The 19,598-nt window shown below is 39.4% G+C and overlaps 1 protein-coding gene across 1 annotated transcript in view; it reads left to right on the forward strand.

The window, feature by feature from the left end:
- Window positions 1–19,598, forward strand: part of baiap3 (BAI1 associated protein 3) — a 37,770-nt gene that overhangs the window by 1,745 nt on the left and 16,427 nt on the right. The window contains exons 2-7 of the mRNA XM_018705098.2: window positions 8,141–8,286; window positions 15,924–16,011; window positions 17,146–17,229; window positions 17,428–17,535; window positions 18,009–18,068; window positions 19,306–19,372. Coding sequence (XP_018560614.1) covers window positions 8,153–8,286; window positions 15,924–16,011; window positions 17,146–17,229; window positions 17,428–17,535; window positions 18,009–18,068; window positions 19,306–19,372 — 541 coding nt within the window. The 5' untranslated portion in view covers window positions 8,141–8,152. The remainder of the gene's footprint in view (window positions 1–8,140; window positions 8,287–15,923; window positions 16,012–17,145; window positions 17,230–17,427; window positions 17,536–18,008; window positions 18,069–19,305; window positions 19,373–19,598) is intronic.

The raw sequence follows: 19,598 nt of genomic DNA on the forward strand, positions 1-19,598 counted from the left end.
TATGGTAATAATGTACAAATATAGTGTTCAGTTGGAAGTGCACCATTAATTATAGTAGTTGTATGACTTCAGCATCACTTGTATTGTAGCACAGTGTCTTGTAAATTCAGATTGATGTTTTTGCGTAAACTATGGAGGTGGCTGGTTATTGCTTCTGCATAAAGCTCAATGGCTGCTATTTTTGACAATGTAGTGTTACTGCTGGAGTGATTTTTTTTTTTTTCATGGTGACAAAGGATGCATTATCTCGAGTATAATAAGCAAGGATCTGTGCCTTTGTTTAAGTTTTTATATATTTTGTGTGCGTGGCTGTCAGTCCCCCCCCCCCGGCTCTTTCCCTCTCTCCCTGTCCCGACCCTCCTTTGAAACACTCAACAACTCTCTAAAGGATGAAGCTTTCACAGGTCAAACAGACACTTAGAGAAGTGCTCAACAAAAGAAGACTAATGATTTAGAAAGGTGCGCTACTGAAAACCAGACACAATCTAATCTTGACTCTGTCTGAAGCTGCTAATTACCGACCACTGCGGAACACATTGTAAACCTTGTTACTTTATTGATCTCCTACAATATATCTGGCTGTCTTTTGGCTGACATGTACTTAAAAGATGTGAAATCAGGAAGGAATGAGAAGTAGGAGCAATACTTAAGATGTCATATGCCATCCATGACTCTGAACTGACTGAGACTGTGATAAACATCATACTTGTGTTAGGGGCAAAAGTGACCAGCTTGTGGCCTGTTGTAATGGTTACACTCATCAGTATGAACTGTATATATAATGCTCTCCATGTATTTCTGCATTAAGGTGAATGTATTATAACATCAAGGGTCTTTTCTTCAGCCTTTGTAGAATTCCATTTACCTGTATTTACCAGCTCCTTTTCCTCTGCTGTTACCATAGAGACACTCCATCCCTATCAGCAAGGCGCCTTTGGCTGCCGGGCTCATTGGCTCTCACAGGAGAGAGACACTGGTGAGCAAGTGTTTCCCTGGCACGACTTCGGCACCAGTGTAGCAAAAAAAGGCATTTACTTGGCTTTGACAGTGTTTCCTTGGCAGCCGGTGGCCCCCACCAACAGTGGCACGTCGACCCGTTTTGTCACTATGGGTTGACAGCTGAGACAGAGTGAAATCCAGTTGGGAGAGATCCACTCCTGTAATTGAAATGAGTTCACCTGGGAGACAGCTGCTCTGCGGTGCCTGTTAGCTGTCAACAGTCCATGCTTACCAGACTGCACGTAGTGGATATGATGTGATGCCTGAGCAGATTTTTTTTTGTCTGTGTCACCGTAGTTTGAAGTTGGAAAACATTTTTTCCTGTTTACCACAGCAAGCAAATATGCCTCAGGTACTTCAGCTGCTCGGCCTTTTAAAGATGTCATGAAGAGAACATAACACTGTTAACAGAAGTCGCCCAGTAGAGCAGAAACAGGGAACAATTTCTCACCTCACAAAACTGGAGCCTCTGATGCTCAGCAACAAAATGCACATAAAAATGCAGCTTTTTTTAGCAGTCAACCTGGAAACCTGGGAATTTAGACTTCCCAGTACTGGAACATTGACATGTATATAATGGATACGAACTATAACTGATGAAAAAATCTGATTTCAAACATACAAAATCTGATTAATGTAATAACAAAAATCCAGAAGAAACTTATTTGGGATTTACGAGAAGTGACCGTCCACATTGGGAGGAGGTTGGGTGGAAGCTGGATGGATGAATGGGGCAACAAAGCACAGGGAAACTAATAATCAGTGCTTGTTCTTATATCCATGACTGTTCCACAACCTTAACTGTGTGTTATTGTTACCATGGCTGACAAACATCAAGTACACCTGCCACTGGTACGCTGCTATGGGTTGTATCCAAGGTAGGGGCAAATAGCCTATACACAGTGGTCATTTAGGTTGGAGGACATGTTGGTTTTACAGGTTCACTGAGTCTCACCTGTAGCAGAATTCTGAACATGTCATTAATTCAAAATCATGTCGATATGCAATTCTCAGAAAATTTAGAATAGTCTTGATGTATGATTTTGAGATCTTACACAGACAATCAGACAGATCCGGAGCAAATCTAACCCCATCTTTTAGTAGCAGAGTCAGTCACTCTTTGCAGTTTACTCTGCTGCTTTTTATTCCTGTGGATAAATACAAGCATCTAAACTTAGCCATTATACCGTCATGTTTATGACATTTGCAGCTCAACTCCAATGGAGATTGACAGCAGGAAGTATTAACAAGTCTAAGACTCAGTCAGGCTCAAAGAGCTAAAGTTCTGCAAGACTCAACAATGACAGAGTGAAAAAGCATACAAGAATAAACCCATCATACAATAGGCAGCTATTCACAGTAGCTTCAATAGACACAAATGTAATTCAACAAGACATGTTAAGTTTATTGTTAATTCTTTATTGGCGAGGGGATTCCCCATTAGCTTACACTGACGCAGTTGCTCTGTAGAGAATGGAATCTTCTTTTGGATCTTGGAAGACATGTTTAACCTCTCTCAGCATTCCTAGTGCAATGTTCATGTTTTTGGTTGGTACATTTAAGCTGCGCTCAAAAGAATTCAGGTTCAGATAATTCTTCTCCTGATAAAAACAGGATACCTAGATGATTATTTTTGGCTGCAGACAAAACAGAGGAATATTTAAGGTGGATTAGAACCAGTGATGATATAACCATGTTCATAACACCTGGGGGGACATCAGGAGAACACTCCCTGCTGGTGCTTATAATGCCTCTTCCCATTTTTTTTAACATTATCAATATGCAGAGACCAAGAGAGGTTGTAGTTCAAAGTGATACTCAAAAATCTTTAACTTGCTCCCATAGGACGCCCTGCAGTGACAGCTTTAGCTGTGGATTGCAGACTAGTCTGGCTCTGGATCTGAAAAAGCATAGATTTAGATTTAATTAAATTCAGTGCTAAATCCATCTTTTCCAGCTCCTTATTTAAGATTTCACTTATATCATCAGTGGTGCCAGCAGTAGTATAATGTGCAATACATAACCATGGTTCCTTGATCCAAGATAAATAGAAGGTGGTTTGTGAAATAAAGGCGGCAGTTCCCTTGTGCCGCCCTACAGGAAACATTCTCAGAGTTGGAAAAACATCCATTGCAATAAACAGTTTGAGTCTTATTAAATGAATGACTTTTTATTCAAGAGAGCACAGACATTGAAAAACCATAACAGTCTAACCTGGTTCATAGCACTCCAGGGTCATTTAAATCAAAAGTAGCAAAACTAAAGTCAAGAAATCCAGCCCCCACTAATTTACTTGAAGCCAGTGATCAGTCATCTGGACCAGAGCAGCAGTGGTGGAGTAACCAGGTGTCTAAGCATATTAATAGCAAGTGATCAGTTGGCTATTAGTCATAGGTCTAATAAAAAATGAATCTAGTTTTTCCATGGATGTGGGAAATATGTCAGTAATCAAACATCTACTGAAAATGCAAGTTACCGGAGGAGTTCTATATATGTTGCTGCAATTTTCAGTAATTCAACATCTAAATGGTCCATGTCAGGAGATGACTTTTAAGAGAAAGATGAAAGCAATTTCTCCACTTTGATGTTTATTGACTAACTTAAACTGAAAAGGCGACTGTTTATCTTGACTGATTTTCCTTTTGATTAGAAAACATGACAGTGATGGATCACCATAATTCATTCTTGAATTTCAATTCTGTGCTATCTGAGTAGGATTTCTTGAAATAATTGGCAGTTTCAAGCAGCGTAGGATTGACATGAGATTGACATACAATGCATGATATACCTGGATTAATGCTTTTTCTTATGCCATTCAGATGTTTTCTTCTTGTTGTTACAAGCTTTTCAGAGTTTGTGTTGATAGTATAATTTTCTTTTTGCGTCTCTTCATTTTGGAGATGGTGTTCCTCAGCGTATGATGTGTGAGTCTGTCACATCAATTATTGGATTTAACGGCTATGTTTTCAGCATTGTCATGCTCAGCCATTATAGATTTTAACTCATTATCCAGCCAGGAAGCATAATTTTTCTTAGCTATGCGCTTTTGTGAGGAGTATGTCTGTCAGCCTCTTTGCTCATAATCTTAATAAATAATGCTATAGCAGTTGTGGGATCTGCTTAATTCTTTGCAAACCTCAAAAGACTGAACTTTCTGTATGAATGTATAAGTGAAATGTTTGCTTGACTGAAATTCTGACCAGAGTTATGTTCTGGGTTGCTCTAAGCATGCTAGAATTCCTTTTGTAAAGCCACAAGTACAGGGACGACCTTGGGTCATAGGTCAGGGATATTAATGGATATATCATCAGTAAATGTGGATGTGTGATGGCCTAGTGCAGTGGTCTTAGGGTCACAACCTGGTTCAAATTGCAGGCATTTGTCACAGAATGAGTTACAGAAATTTTTTTCCTTTATTGACATGTTCTGAGAAACCAGTTAATATTGAAGTCTTCCATCAAAATGCAACATGTCTGAATTAGGAAGCATATAACAGCAGTTTATTAGTACAGGCTCCTGCATATTAGCAGGATTTAACACAGATAGACTGCACGTCATTTAACCAGTGGTGATGCTGCAGGATAGCAGGAATGAGAGTTTGAATATACAGTGCCAAACACACCTCCATGTTTGTTTCTCTCTGTCTGGTATAAGCTGGAACTACCAGTGAGTAAATCATTGTTAGTAAATGAGCAAACCTAGTGCATGACTGTTACTAGAAATCAGATACAGAATGATCAAAGCCTACGAGACAACCATGTGGCTATAGCCAAATGTTTACATGCGCTTCCACCACCTTTGATTGAAAATAGTAAGGTGGCACTTATCTGTGTTATTTTGGGAAACACTGGAAATGACTATGTGAAGGAGAAATAGAGGAAATTCCAACAGCTCCTCAGTGAGGCGCATTGGAAATGACACATTGATGATATCTAACAGGGAAGGAGTATTGACGCTTGAGTCTAATAGAGTAAAGTGTGGATACTCCAAGTAGATAACAGATGTCAGCCTCCTGGATTGATAGCATACTGTCCTTTGGCTCAGCCAATGATGCAACTTGTACCATGAATTTCTGGCTCCCGCTGCATGGAGCTGGGAAGCCAACTGAGTACTGCTCTCTGTGGAATTGGCCTGGAGCACTGAATGACAGCAGTCATGCAAGCAAATATGTTTCATTTTCTGGATCCATTTGGTGTAAGTGCTGTAATTCAAAACAGGCAACCTTCAACAGTGTCATCTAAAAAAAAAATTCTTTTTAAATGGGCTGCATCAGCTTAGAGGCTCGCTCCACAAGCGTACTGAGCTAATTGTCCTCTATTACATTTTGTTAATAACAGTGTGTCTTTTGCTGGTTGAAAAGTCAAAAAGAAGCTCGCAGCCCACGGTTTATCGCTTCTTTTTCACACAGATGTACAGACATCAGCTGTCAACTATTGAAAAGAGCGTCTGACTGTCTGAGTCTGCCTGACTGTCCTCTGAAACAACTTCTCCATCAATCAAACCCTCTCTCTTGTGTCCTTGTCAGTCCTCTTTTCTTGAGTGTTTTGTCTCTTCCTCCTTCACTGCTGTTCTGTTTGCTGTTGGAGGATCACAAGACTCTCAGTCATGCAGGTGGAGCCGGTATCACAGCCGCATTTAAAACATCTTCATATCACAGTTGAAATGTGGTAAACTGGAACAAGCAGGGATGCTGTTAAGGACAATCTTTGATTTGGCCGTAACCTTCATTCTTCCTCATTTGCTAGGCAGATGTGTGAGCATCCTTGAGTGTTTTGCTGTAGAAACTACTGTCATTAATGCAATTAATGACCAAATGAATTCTTTTCTTTTACTTGAAATGAACAGTAAAATGAAACTGAGCCTGCTCTGTAAACACTCTCAGTGCCACTGTGACTCGAAATGCTGTGTTGCACTTGAAAAATGTGGCAGCTAATAAATGTATTCTGTTCCTGTGAGGGTTTAGTGACCATCTTTAATATTGAACCACAGGTATTTATAGATGCCCAACCTTCTGTTAAGATTAAAAGGATTAACTCCTAATAAAGGGTCTATACTACAGATACATAATCAAGTTCAGCATCTGACTTTTGGCTAAAAGAGTCACAAAGGAGCATTACACTTAAAAATGATATTCATGCCAATTATGTGGCACAGAATATTCCCATTAAATAGAGTTTATACCTTGGCTTCCTGTGCCTACAGACTACAGAGTCAGCTGCAGTTACAGTCAATAGGCAAAAATGAGCTGATATAAAACCATTTGATGTTGTTTGCTTACTTTTTACTACATTTTTTTTTTTTTTTTTTTTTTTACCTCATTCCTTTATCATTTTACCTGGAGTAGGGGAAATGCTGACCGCACAGTTTCATCATCATCATCATTTATTCTTTGGCTCTTCTGCAGGGAGAACTGACAGGACACAATATTGTTATGAGGTCATATTATTCAGTTATACTTTAAAGACACCATGAAGCCAAAATGAGACTTTGTGGCAAATGGCTCTGAGAAAGACCTGCCTGGTCTCAGTGAATTGCTTAGCAACACAGTGCCAATCTCTCCAAGGTTGCCACATAGCCTCATTTTTCTGAACTCATATTTCACAGTCACATTAACCAAAGTATACGGTCCTCAACAAATGCTTAAATAACAGTCTGTTAAACCTTGCAAGACAGTAATGTTATGCTATATAATGTTAATCCACATATTCCTAATTATGTTTTGTTTTTAATATTTCTGGTTTATACTATTGACAACTGATAATTTATTAGTTAACACATTTATTAATTACTGCTTTAGGTACAGATAAAAACAACATCTTGAAAAAACTTGTCATTCTTGGAATTTGAAAAGAGAGTTTTTGGGATAAATTCTATCTGCAAAATTAAACAGGTGGTAAAGGACATGGGAGACATTCTTTGGTTTCATTATGAAGATTAGTTATAGATTTTCAGCAATACTTATTTACTCTATTTCTGAGAATTCGATGAGAAGATTGATACTACTCATATATCCGATCACTACTGCACAGATTCTGGCTCCAAATGACGTCACCAACACAAGATGGCAGCGCTTGTAACTGCGATATTTTGGCTTCATTTTGGTGCAGTAGGAGGAGATGGAGACATGTTTATCTTTATATACAGTCACTGGTCATATGTTCATTTAATCTGCACAAAAGCTGAAGTGTACTGTATGAATGTGTGAGTGTGTGTCTTCATGTGGCCTTAGGGCAGCTTCAACATCTGCTGTTGATGTGCCGCTGGGCAAAGCATGTCAACTGGGCAAAGCATGTCATGAAAGTGTAAATGATATAATTAATTGTTAATCATAGACTTTTTCTGTACAGGTAGATAAAGAAGTTATTACTGAAGGTGGTTTTCAATTAATCACCAGTGCTTTTTTCATGATTAGACTAATTCTCTATAAACTTCTCAACCAAAATTAGCCATCTGCAAGCTCACATTACACTACACTTTCCTACAAATGTCTTTTATTTCTCAATATTTTCTGTTTTCATATCAGCTGGCTTTGACTGAGCTGTTTTTGCAACATATTCTGGGCATAGCTATTAAGTCCTCTTATAGTTTTTGCCCTGCAGATACTCCAGGTCTGTGATTAAGACATTCAGGGAACATTTCTAAACATAGCCTCTGCTTACATTAGCTCTGTTTTCTTGCACGTTTATTGAAGTGACACTACCATTTCTGTGACACTGCCATTATGCAGCTCTTATGGCTCCCGGCTCGACAAGGCTCCTCGATTTGCATATTTTCTAGAAAGTGTGGTCCCAAAAATAAAGGTTGGTCGACTATGAGCTGACCAGACTAAAAGGTGGAAGATAAATTGCACACCCTGCAGCATCAGTCAGACCCGGACAGAAATAGAACACACCTTCTGCCGGGGAAGAGTATAATTATGTTAAAAGAGTGAGGGGGGTGATTAGGCAGCTGATTAGACCAAAAGAATATCCCGAACCAACTATATTTCCAGGAACAACCAGTTGTATAAATATGAAATTACTTAAAATGAAACATACTATTTGACTCACTTCTCTAGAATTACTCCTTCACACAAACGCTGTCAGTCAGTGCAGCAGTGTGACCACTGCGTCTTGATGTTTGCTCTCTGTGTCCGCTCCAGCAGTGAAACATCATGACGACGCTGCTGGACCTGAAGAGTAGTGTGCTGCGGCAGGTGCAGAGGAGCCAGTCACTGAGGAGCCGCAGGGAGCCCCCGCCTGCTGCCAGCAGCCCCCTCACACACTGTCCTGACCCCTTACCTCGCAGGTAAGTCACCCATGTGAGCCAACTCATGTATGACTTCAAGTACTGAAACTGATGGTTACAAAGTTTTTATATGGATGTCATTCTCATGAAAGTCTGTGGACATTTGCTGCCTGGTGCTGTTTCATTTAACATATTATTAATAATTTTACTGAGGTTTCATGTCTGTAAATACTTTGTTGTTGTTCACAGTTTATCTCATGAAAATGTAATGGTGCTTAAGATTTAAATCCTCCCAGGCACACTGGGTATCAGAAGTGTGTAAGCTTGAACTTCATGTCTCATGACGTTAGAGGTAGGGTCATGACGTACTTTCTGCTTTTACTTTTTGATTACCTAGTGCATTACTGTCAGATGCAAATTAAACCTTGCTTGAGTCTGAGGAAGAAGCAGGAAGTAGGCTGTTTATTAATGTAGTACTGTTTGTAGAAACATAGTTTCTAGCTACAGGTAATATTTACTTGAGTGTTGCTGTTTAGGACAAGTAATAGCTTTGATAATGAGAGTCTTTTTTTAGGGAGATTAAATTGCAGTCAGTGCAGCTCAGAAACATAATGACAGCCTTTTCAAAAACAGCAGCACAAGCTCATAAGCAATCATTTCTGTCTGTTATTCATTTATTTTCCACTGGCTGTCCCGCTGAAGCCACGGGTCATCATTTCTTGTCAACAGGGCATTTTAATGTGGTTGCCATTTATTGCACAGTTGTGACTTATTGTGAGGAGGCCATGCACAAGCTGCCTCTCCCCCCAAGGACACATCAAGCCTCACTATTACATGCACAGTCAGGCTCTGAGGGGATGACAAATGCTGCTTTCTTATATATCAGTTTACACCACATGGTTCAACATATGAGTGCATGATGGTACAGCACACTGCTGCTTTTACATGAACAATAAAGACATCTTTTTGCTTCACAGATCAGAAGAGCAAATCACTTTATACATGTTTATGTATGTATGTGTTTTTTTTTTGTGCAAATGGAAATATACATGAAAGTTATGTGTAGTGTGTGTATGCATGTTTATGTGTAAATAAATTTTAAATGTATGTCAAACATCAAAAATACAGCAAGACAACTCCTGGAGACTAATACACAAAGCAAAAGGAAATGATAACAGTATATGTGCACAAACAAGATGGCTGATTCTTGTTCCGATTAAAAAAAAAAAAAAAAAATAAAAATTTGATTCCTCAAATAAGATGCTAAGTAATAGGTTTTGTGTGTGGATAGTCAATGTTAGATATTTAGATTTTTTCCAATGTTCTATATTATTAAGATGTCGCTTTGAACAGGAGCTGAAACGAATAGTCAGTTGAAAGAAAATTAATCTGTAACTCTCTATTGTTGTAATTGATAAATCGTTTCTGTCATTTTTAAAGCAAAAATTCAAAAATTTGTTGGTTGTATTGGTTGGTTGATTTTCTGCTTCTCCTCATCATAAAATATGGTGCTTTGAATATTTTTAGGTTTTGGAACATTGATAGGACAAAAGAAGTAATCTCCAACCTAAATGACCATACGAATGTTTTGTTCCCACCCTCTGATACGACACATAGTGCACCTTTATGAAATGGTGTATACAGTGGCAGTCACACTGGACCTCTGTCGTCATGGCAACAATCATAAACACATAGTTAAGCTTAAGGAAGGGTCATGGTTTGGTTAGGTCCAGGCCACAAAAACAACTTGGTTAGGTTTTTGGAAGGAGGTTAAATTACTCCCTTAAGGTTAGAGGACATTCGTTGTCATGGTTACAATAATAACCACACAGTTAAGGTTGTGGAACAGTAATGGGTAAAAGAAACACCATTGACAGCATTGATTTCCAATGGGAAACAAACAGTGGTGGTCTCTTGTGTAAAAGTCTTGTGCTTTGTGGTCCCATCCATCCATCCACCCAATAAGCTTCCTCACAATGTGGATTTTCTTGCTCTTTATATTTTGTCACACAGCTTCCTCCTTTGCCCCCATCATAATTATGTCAGCCACTAAAGGTCACCTAGCGCTAAAACGTAACTATGGGTCGTAATAAGCTGCTTGCATTGACAACCCCTATGGTTGTTTTTAAGTGGACTCTTCTGGTTCTCTATACTTTCTGACATTATATAAGCCAAACAATGAATCATTTAATCAAGAAAATAATCAACAGAGTAATTGATAATGAAAAGAAATTTAAAATTCAGTCGCAGCCTTACATTTTATAAACCAACTTTTCGTCACCCAGATAGTCACCCAGGCTGTGCATAAAGATGTACTCTTCTTAGATAAATTGTATTAAAAAATAATTCTTTACACTGCATTTGTGAATAAACAAATGTTCAGTTTTGTTTTACTCCAGATGTTACTTACTGCTCACATCACTTATGCTGACATCATGAATGTTGATGTTTTACAGAAATACTACAGTAAATCTATATTTCCTAAACAAATTGTTCACCTCTTTGCCACAATCAACTGATTTGTTCTGTGTTGATTTGTTTTTGATTATTTGCATACTGTGTATTTGCCTGTCTGTATTTGTATTTGTATTAATGTGCATATACTATATAACCTGTGTGTATGTATGTTTGCTTCTGTACATGTGTGTGTCTATGTACTGTAGATATGTACTGTGTTTTTATGTTTGGTATGCTATATGTATAGTATGTATTTTGATTAAATATTTTTTGTTCAATTCTTTATTTTTATTATTATTTTATTTTCTGTTGTACATGTTAATTGTCTCTTACAATGTTGTGTAATATGTGTGTTCTTGATAGTATGGGGAGAATAAACAGGACTTCAGCAGATTTTGTACCCTGGTCTGGATCTTGTCTGATCCTTCCCAAGGTTTATACCATTTTTTTCTGTTAAAGGTTTTTTGGAGTTTTTCCTTGTCTGCCTCGTAGCAACAAATATCATGGCACAGGTAAAATCAATAATTTGTTTTTTTGGGGGTCTGGGTTTTTTTTTTTTTTCCTTGTTTTGTAGCATCATCTGAAGCCAAAAGTAATAGTATGAACCTGAGGTTTCTATAGCAACCTAAACACAGGCTGCTGCCACAATGTGAACTTATACTTGTAATGACGACCATGTCTATTTTTAACATGGAATATAACCTCGGATGCTGTGTTGAACACTGATCAATTTTGGATTTGACAGACCAACACTAGACCTACGGAGGACTTTTGGGGACATTTTTCATTTATATTTTCTTTATTTAATAGTTATTATTAATCTTGTCTCGGTATGATTTATTGATTTATCATTCTTAATTATATATTTTTTTAAACACAGTTTCATATAAAATCTGCTCTAGTAGTACCCTATTTGTGTTCTTCATTAAAGAGTGATTTGAACTGTCAGTATCTCACCTTTTTCTCATTTCCCATGCCAGCTCCCTGGTGCTACAGCCTTCACACTGAGCCTCAGCAGTACACATTCCCTAAGCGCTCATCATTAGAGGCAGGCTGTTGATCTTTGTTATCCATTCAGACTGCCGCTGACCTGCCTGCACTCTCACTTTAATTGAGAATTTGCAAATGAGGCCGTGTAGATATGGGCTGCTCCATCCACAGTTGTTGACCCAGTAGTACAGTCGGCTGTCAGCCCTGAGCTCTCATAGCAGAGACTGGAGGTGAACTTTTTAATTCAGTTGAGCAAATTATGTTTTTACCTCTATGTGAGTGGGGTTGTTAAGTCTGCGGAAATGCATAAGATACTGTCAGAGATGAAATTGATCAGGCATTATGCTGCATAAAACCCACAGAGCTTTATATTCAAATGAATATTTTTGTTTATTTGTGTTTGCCTGTTTCACTTCCATCTTTGTCAGCAACAGTGGACTTCATATTTCACACTTGACTTCACTGGGTTTTGAATTATGAGCTTGCAGCAGTGTCATTAATGCCTTTGACTCCTCAGTGTCACTGCAGTAAAGCTGTCATATTTTAATTAATGCACAATGGCACAATCAGTTTAGAAAGACACTTAATGAAAACCCCAAATGCACACACAATTACAGTCATTGATGGTTGAAATACTATGCATTTAAAGGATAAGGCTGTCATTACTCTATATTGAACATACTGGCAACAAATCCAGTGAAAAGACCAAAACCAACCACGTGTTCATCCATCTTTCTATATTTTTCTGACCTACTCTGTCTGTTGCTTTCAGCCCCAAGCCTGTTCATTCATTCATTCCTACTTAAGATTTATATATGGTGTCATTTTTTAAAACAGGCTCAGTAATGTCCAGAAACAGCTGGGCACTGTAGTTTTTAGCAAACATTACTCAAAGTGGAGGAAATTGTCCTTTTGTTGAGGACTATTTTCTTTGGCATATTTAATTATATTTGGTGGTTTAGTGAGTATTGAGAGCGCCAGAACACTCTAAATAATCTACCAGTCATGGAAAGTAATGCATTTACTCAAGTACTGTACTGGATTACAATTTTCAGGTACTTGTAATTCGCTTGAGTACTATTTATGCTACTTACTTTGCCACTGCATTTCAGAGTTAAATATTGTACTCATTACCACATTAATCTGACCATCTCTAGTTAGTTCTCTGAATAATATTTTACAGGTGAAGCATGTTATGGCCTCATACAATGTGATGCACACATGAACAGCCTTATCCTGTTTAAAAAAACAAACAAAAAAACCCCTAACTTAATACATGTTCAGTTATGCTCGCCAGTGAGAGACACATTTAATCCCTGAGGGTGGAATATCCAATAATACTGGCTTAACTTTCACTACATGACTTAATACTGCGAGATATATCCAAGAGTTATTTTCTTTTAGCTCAGCAATACTTAAGATGGTTATAGTACTGTATTGTTTGATGAACAAAGGGCAAGGAACACACTGCTCATACATTTTCTATCTTGAAGAACTGTGTGTGAGAGTATGTTAGAATTGCCCTTTGCCTGTTTAAAATGGGTCAGGCCCTCAGTCAGCCATTGACCCACACAGTGGGGATGTATTAAACTGTGAAACACAATTGTGAAGCACCCAAGAGGAAGTTGGAAATAATTTCACACCAGGCCTCTGTTCCGTCTGTCAGTACTTCTAGCTGAGAGATTGCTGTTTCTTTCTCCAAGTTATTGAATGGAGAGATCCTATCGAAGCTGTTGCGATCGTATCTCCATGCCGAAACCTTTTCACCTGCAGTGTTTTGTTGCTTAATCAAATGTGCAATTAGAGTAAAACAAACTGTCTTGTGTATAGTATTGAGGGGGGGCACACTCGCTTATGATAGGAGCTGCAGGCTGATATTATGCACTGACAACTGTGATGAATCAGATTAAAAAATCATCTTATTTTATTAGAATGCGTCACATTGTCTTTCATGCTGCACACGACAGTGATATCTGCACTATTAATTGCTATGTATGCACTGCCATATTATATTGAAGTTTGAAGTGAGGGGGCTGCTGTCACCTTCACACTCCCAGTCGGCCGTGTTTAAACACATATTCTCTCAGATCGAAGAAGTTCACAATGTTCATGTTTTTATTTATTTATGTTTTCCTTCTGATTTACTCTCTAGGCAGGAAATTATAATTGAAGTGTTTGAGTGAATTCTGAAAATGAATTAGAATAAAATGACAGTTTAAAAAAAAAGGACCTGTTTCCTAGCAACATCAAATCAGTTTGTTATTCTGGTGGCGTGTGTATGTGTGCGTGCGTGTGTGTATGTGAGAGAGAGAGAGAAAAAAAAGAGAGAGAGAGAGAGAAAGGTTAAAAGATATCAGCATCATTTTTAGGTGCATCAAATCAAAATTAACTGGATTTGCATCATTTGGGCTTTATTTCTGCTCATGAACATGTCGTCCCAAAGCTTGAGAAACAAAAAGATCCCAGACTGTCTGGACAAATCCTCAAGCTGTTTGACTGTCAGAAGATGGGACAGATTTCGGGGTGGAAGAATGCCCTGGATGATTGAAGATGGACATGGAGAGAATTGAGCGTCTCATAGCACAAGTATTACAATCAGATGAAGCTTATTTTGTACTATATGTGCAAATGAAAAAAAAAAAGGAAGCTCCAAAAAACAAAGCTTCTAAATCTCTTTTCTCAGTGGAGCGGCCTTTGTTTGTGGAGTCATTCACAGATTGTAGACTTGGTTTTCAAGCTTTCATACACTGACAGAGTTGTTTTAGATGAGGTGTTTTTGATATTTCGCAAACACACCAGTAAAGCTGAGAAGTAAAGGCCTTGTCTTTGGTGCAAAATAGTCTTGATGCTCTTTACACAATTAGTTTATTTGATTGAAAGAAAATTTAATCAGCAAATATTTTGATTATGAATTGCTTGAGTTGAATTGAATTGTTTTTTTAATGCTAAAATGCCCATAAGGCACTGGTTCAAGCTGCTTACATATGAATATTTGCTGGTTTTCTTGGTCCTCTATGACATTAAACCAAAAGTCTTTGGGTTGGTCTGACAAAACAAGCAATCTCAATGATGTCAAGTTTGACTTTGCAAAGTTATGATGAGCTTTCTGTGCTACTGGACCCAACAATTAATTGATTTGTCAAGAATAATCAACAGATGAATGAATAATGAAAATAACCATTAGCTGCAGACCTACTAATTGAATACATCCACCTTTCAAGTTTTAGTGGGTTTGATGCCAGTGGAAACCTGACCAACTCACCCAGCATGGCTGCCATTAGCCTTCATCAATACCTCAGGGTTCGCCATCCGCTCCCCCACCACGGCGAGAGTCAGTGGGTGCTGGGATGGACTGCCGCACACCTGCTGCGCTGCAATGACGCTAATAAAGGAGCGTGATAGGGCCTCTGCAGACGGCTCTTCTGCATAATGTGACCGGGGGGGGGGAGAGACGAAGGAAGGAGACAGAGGGAGGGAGGGCCAGAGGGTGGGGGGTGTGGTTATGGTACAGGCAAACAGCTGATCCTGACGGTTCTGCTACAGCTCACATCAGAGTGGCTGCCCCGGTGTTTCCTTACAGGCTGTTGAGGAAGATGCCTGGCAAGAGATTTCGGAGGGTGGGGGTGGCGGGAGGTGAGGGCGAAGGTGGTGGTGGTGGTGGTGGCGATGGGGGGGGGGGGGGGTCCCAAGGTGTTCAGCCAGCTACTCCCTCCCTGACTGTGCTGGTGTCACCATGACAACTGGGGCCGGCGGGAGTCCGGGGATTCACTCACACCTGGAGGAAACAGAAAAACATCATTTGCATTTTGCACACAGCTCTGCTCATCATAGTAGATTAACTTGGTTCATGCAGAGTGCAGACATGTAGGAGCGCTGAGAGCTTTGGTCCAGACCAGCTTTGTCCCCCCGCCCTTTTTTTTTGGTCAGTACATGAGATAAGACGACGCGTTTGATAGCTAATAACGAGCTGAACTGCAGGCGACAGAGTCCAGTCATAAGGAGACCTTTCAGATCACCTTTATTGACAGACACTCCTCCAAAGTGTCTGCAAACAGGATGCAGTGTGATCCCACCAATGTCACTGAATCCCACTGTGTTTTTAATCAGTACCCAGAAATATTCAGATGTTACACTGATGAGTACAACATGCATTTCACCTCACTTTTTTTCTTGCAAATTAACATATTTTCCCAAGCCTTTCATCTCTATTTTTAGAGATGAATTGTCAATCAGCTCCCTCTTCTTGGCAGGATTTCCGAGGAGAGCGTGGAGTTCTTTGAGCGTATGAATGCCATCCTTCAGAAACAGGAGAACATGCTGCGGGCTGCCCAGGCTGAGGTAACCCCCACCCAATATTTCCACCTTTCCTTCTGTTAACACACTCGAAGCGCACGCACGTACGTACGTGTACGTGGGGCAGGCCTCAGCGCTGTCATTCAGCCCTGCCGCCGCCGCCAGCATGACGTCTGTAGACAGAAGGGCTGGGTTGAGTAGGGTGCTCAGAAGACTGGAATCTCAACTGTGACAAGCTGCTGTCAATGGCTATGTTCAGCTCCTCCTGCTGCCAGTGCTAACAAGGCAATGATGCTTTATTAACATGTTTGCTGAGAGAGAGCTTGATGTCTTCATTTCCACATTGCTGCATGTCAGCAGAGTCAGAAAAATAAGCAAAAATCAAAGCTTTGTTCATGAAAACAAGGAACATCCATACCACATGTCATATTTGGCATTTTATTATCTTCTTAGAACTTAGATTTTGATCTGTTTTCCTATTTGTGGATGTCTAAATTTTGGAAATGAGTCTAGTGTTTTTTAATTTGTGCATCAGATTAAGATGTTACATAAAAACCATATGATATATTATGGCCCAATCCCCATACACCTACCACTGCCACATAGAGTAAGGGTGTCCTGTTTCTTCAGGGAACTGAGGGGAAGTTGTCATCTTTCCCTCCAGGTGGCCCTCCAAATGGAGCTTTTTCGGATGTAGACTAATCAGAGTGGGAGAAGAAAATTCCCAGAATGCTTTGCAAAATGTGTAACAAGTGGTGTCCCATTTCCTAGGTAAAGATTTCAACCCCTACCCCTTGTAGCTCTGTTTTGAAGGGCCACTACCCAGTTGAGGGCACTCCAAAACTACGGATAGGGCCAAGGGGGTTGTGTTGAGTCTGTGAATCATAAGGGCTGGAAAACAGTGGTTTCCCTTTGAACGTGTGACTCCTTACAAAATAGGAATGTTTAGTTGGGGCCCTTTGTCAGTTTTTACATGACTATGAGCTGTTAACAGTCCCATCTAAAGTGATTGCCACTCTAAACCAAGTTGTGAATACTTTATCCACCACTGGCAGTCAGACCAAAGGAAATCAACTACTTGTAATACTTTACCTTACTATGAACTTAGTTTTTTACTCGACACACACTCAGGAAAGGCAGGTTTTGTTTTGGCTAAACTGTTTTTTTGTGCCCTCGCAGAGCCAAAGAGGGGCCTGCACAGTGCCGCCGCCCCAAGAGCATGTGGAGCAAGCCTTTATCCCTGACAGAATCAGCAGGACAGAGGTGCGTCAGCTCAGCTTTTCTGTTTTCACTATGTTTCAGCGGGGATTAAATTTTAAAAGACACAATAACAAGAGTGTGGCCATGGAGTTTTTTATCCACGCTTTTGATGTGCAGCAGAGCAGAAAGCATGAAGTCAAAGGGACATGAGCTTTTTATTTTTAAAGAGGTTGTTATTAAGTGGAGTGTGTTTTCATGTAGCTGGACCTGCTTTATGAGGAAGCTGTGTACACGGTGGTCAACAGGGTCGGAGTGGCTTCAACAGAACATGTGAAAAGTGACGAAGAGCTGTTTGCGTACCTGCTAAAGGTATCCATCTATCCATCTTATTTTTTAATGGTCGTATCATGGACAGATCAGAAAAACAAAGTATTTCCTGAGCTTCATTAAATCTCTGTGAGTAACACTGATGCCAGATTTCACAGAGAGTGTTATTTGTTGTGAGCAGGCTGTAAGAATCTGAGCAGATGCTCTCAGCTCAGACCTGATTAAACATCAAAGCCCAGTCACAGTGTGCACAGATATTCAGCTGTAATATTACATTCATTCAGGTGATGTCATGCTAAGGATTGTAGCCTCTTTTATGTCTGGAATTTTTTTTCTTCTACTTCTTCTTCCAAGGTGTGCAGGTGTGTGTTGGCAGGGGCTGTGACTGAGCAAAAGATTTTTATAAAGGAATTTCAGTGATGTTTTAGTGAATTTTTGTCACGTTTGTTCTCATGATGTTAGCTCAGGAAATTGTGACATATGAAGCTTTTTCGATTTTTTGCCATCTCTCCAAGGTGTTTGATATGGGCGAAGAGGAACATGACATCATTCTCCAAAAAGTTCAAGAATCCAAGGTGAGACGCTCTTAACATGACCCACTGTCTATTCATATAATCTGTCATATAATCTTAACATATATTAAGTTGTTAGATTTGCAATATCAATTTTAATTGGCAGGTTTAAGTGCTTGAAATGTGTCAGAGTGGATGTATTTACCTCATTTGCCCATGTACACTTTCCCAGTTTTGAACGTCTTAGTATGTTGAACACTAGTATTGTTTTTCCTGCTGTTCCAGGCACTCTTTCGTTCCATTACTATACAGTATACTGTATATAAGGCATAGGGGACATACTGTACCAGAAAGATGAACACCAATAAGAAACCTGTGAATATACTGTTGAAACTTCTGTGTTTTAAAGCAAACCTAAGAGGCAGTTATTCAGTTCGCTTGAAAGAACATTGGCCTTTGTTTGGTTACTGTATGTAGTGAATGAGAATGACATGACAGCATTGATAAAGGAAGATGTCATTCTGGTGGCAGGGACACACTCATTGATTCATTTACTTTTACTTTTAAAACATGTTGAATCTTCTGAGTGAGTGATGGCCTTGTGCAGAACAAATGGAAGTGTTAAAGAATACTGTGGTGTGTACCCTGAAAGTTCTGAGAATTACAAGTGTTTTGGAAAATCTAGATAAGCAATTGAAAAACTCTATATTTCATGTGCTAAAATCACCGTGCAGAGTTAGAAACATCACTAACTCCTCAGTTGTGCAGCCACAGCCGGTGTTTCTGTGCATTTTCAGATATTATCTCATGCCAATGGTTTCAACAGTTCTGTAGTAATAAGGTGAAAGCATGGTCTGGCGAGCCACAGTTGGAGTGCAGAGATGCCCTCGGAGAGCTGTGAGATGTAAGACCTGTAACTCCTGAAAGCCCCATTTTGTATGATTTCTTCTACTTGACTCAGCCGGGGACTTTTCAGATATCTCTGTTAAGAGCTATGCAACCTTTTGATAGACTGCTGGAAACGTTGTGACCAGAGTGAAAATATCTGGCCATGTAAATATTCTCTACAGTTACTGCTATGTGGCATTTGTTGAGTTTTTCTACCTTGTGTGACTCACACAGCCATTATATACGGTAAGAAACTCTACCTGAGAGGCTGATTTTTACATTAGTACTCTACAAGACATGCTGATACAGTATTTACCTAAATGGAGAAATGGAAATGCATTGTAATGCACTCAGTGCATGACCTTGATTTGTTGCATTTACTAAGCAGGCTGTAAATTCCTTTTTTCCACAGCGAGCCAGTTTTTCCTTGAGAGTCTCTGTTATGAAAGCAAAGAACCTGATGGCCAAGGATGCAAATGGTGAGATATTTCAAGCATTAAGTAACCCTTTTCTAATGGAAAACAAAATAGCCCTGTGAAATATGTCCCATCCAGAAACAATATGGAATTGAAAAGCTTTTAATGGTTCCCACTCAATAAATCTTCAAGTGATTCACCTCCTCTCAGCTAACACTTTCATACAGTTTTCAGCACTTCATGGCAATAGAGTTGTTAGATAAGTGAGGCCTGTGCGGTGATAACACAA

Source organism: Lates calcarifer, linkage group LG11 (assembly GCF_001640805.2).
Source record: "Lates calcarifer isolate ASB-BC8 linkage group LG11, TLL_Latcal_v3, whole genome shotgun sequence".
In the NCBI taxonomy this organism is placed as follows: Eukaryota; Metazoa; Chordata; class Actinopteri; family Centropomidae; genus Lates; species Lates calcarifer.